The 1,898-nt window shown below is 39.8% G+C and overlaps 1 protein-coding gene across 1 annotated transcript in view; it reads right to left on the bottom strand.

Annotated features, from left to right (window-relative positions):
* Positions 1–1,898, bottom strand: part of LOC118326587 (phospholipid-transporting ATPase ABCA1-like) — a 39,382-nt gene that overhangs the window by 24,360 nt on the left and 13,124 nt on the right. The window contains exon 7 of the mRNA XM_035659611.1: positions 825–1,128. Coding sequence (XP_035515504.1) covers positions 825–1,128 — 304 coding nt within the window. The remainder of the gene's footprint in view (positions 1–824; positions 1,129–1,898) is intronic.

The raw sequence follows: 1,898 nt of genomic DNA on the forward strand, positions 1-1,898 counted from the left end.
CACACACACATACACCCACACATAAAGTAACTAGGAGGAGGAATAGGAGAAAGCTGAGTGGTGCAAGAGTTCATGCCCCTTTTACACAACTTTACTTTTGGAAAGAAACTTCCATTCTTGCATCAAAGTTTGAAGGTCTATAAAGAACATCATGTGATATGGGGTGAATTACTTCTTCTAAAACAAATGTGATTCTTTTTAAAGACACGCTCTTTTCCTTTGTCTGTTTCTCCTTCTAAAGATCAGTGCTACAACATTCAATGTTTGTTTCACCTCTTGCCATCCTTCACCATCGTGACTCACATTTAGGTCATAGGTTTTATGGGAAGAGGGCAGACTGTTCGGGAAGATACAGGGAGAGGAGAGGTGACACTGGCAGGGAAGGGAGGAGGGAGGATGAGAGGAGGACGGAAATGAGTAAAGAAAACAAGGGAAAGTGCAAAGTTTCATTAAGCAGAAAAGAGGAGGGATCTGGGACATCCAATTATCTAACAGTGAAGCAACACAATCAGTGATGATATAATGTGTATTCCAGTTTAAAACGGGAAGTCTTTTTTCATCCACTGGACAAAATACTAAGTGCTGGTGAAATATGTCAACACAACTGAAATGGTTTCTTCTCATTATTGCTCAAGTTTCTCTGTGGTAAAGCTGTATCTAGCAGTGTTGCCACATCCCAGATCTCAGGCTTAAAGTTGGTGAGTAAAGTGTTATCATAACAAATAAGATGTATGGCCCAACTATGAATGTTAAAGGGCCATAAAATACATATCCATTGTAAAACAACAACTGGTCAATTTGATGGACTCAACAACTGAACTTACCCGAATCGGTTTGAGGAAGTCCAAGTTGGACAGGAAGTGGCTTTGTGCCTTGTTTAGCCAATCACTGGAGGACTTGCAGATAATTTCTTGAGTCAGACGGGACACGTTGTGGTCGGCAATGTGAACAAACTCTTCCAGGGACGTGGCGTTACAGAGGTCTCTGAGATGGAAGCCGAAACCTTTAGTCAGCACCTGGGCAGAGAACGAAGAGGATAGTGGTTCAGAAAGAGCTGAGAAAAATGAAAGCATATGTGTGCTACATGCTATGAGAGGACAGAGGAGGAGAGGAAAATATCCACTTTGTCTGGGTCAAATGTTAATGTGACAACACAGTGGCACAAGGGACTGAACTTGGATTCATTATATGCCTTCAGTTTAAATAAATAATACAAAATAAATGTTTGACTTTACAACGTTCAAGAGCAGAGTGTCCTGCCAATAAATATTTCAATATGATCCAGTCATAAATTTCCCTTCCAGAAATCCCTTACTCTTTTTGCCTTGCCACAAGTAATATTGCATTGATATGTGGTGAGTAACACTGTTTAATCACATCCTTTGGTGGTTGTTCTCTAAAGATTGCCATGCATGGGTTAAATTCCTAAATCCTGACCCATGAGAACAAGACAATGATGAAGATATTGTTGAGCAACTGCGAGGCAAAGAAATGTTATGAATGTTAGAGCAGGGGCTCGCCAAGGACATCTTCAGCGAAGATTATTCACAAGACATGTAATCCAAATAAAACTCTACTCGTACAACCTCATCTGATCTTTTATTTTTTTAAACATCTCGGTCATTTAAAAAAAAAAAAAACGTTGCTCCACTCATTTTTCAAAAATGATTAAACACATTTTTTGGAAGAGGGAGCACAGCTGTGACAGAGCAGGCAGAGTGACAGAATGTCTTTTTCTATCAGACCATTCAAGGACTGGACAGAGGCTCTGTCTTCTCTAAAAGAGTCAAGATGGGTAGCACATTGATTTATCATCTGAATGTTCTTGACCAGACTATGTTACGCCATCATGTATATCAGACTACAAACTGTAAACACACACACACACATAAATAGTC

The sequence above is a fragment of the Morone saxatilis genome, unplaced genomic scaffold (assembly GCF_004916995.1).
Source record: "Morone saxatilis isolate NCDOM2014 unplaced genomic scaffold, NCSU_SB_2.0 Contig17, whole genome shotgun sequence".
Lineage (NCBI taxonomy): Eukaryota > Metazoa > Chordata > Actinopteri > Moronidae > Morone > Morone saxatilis.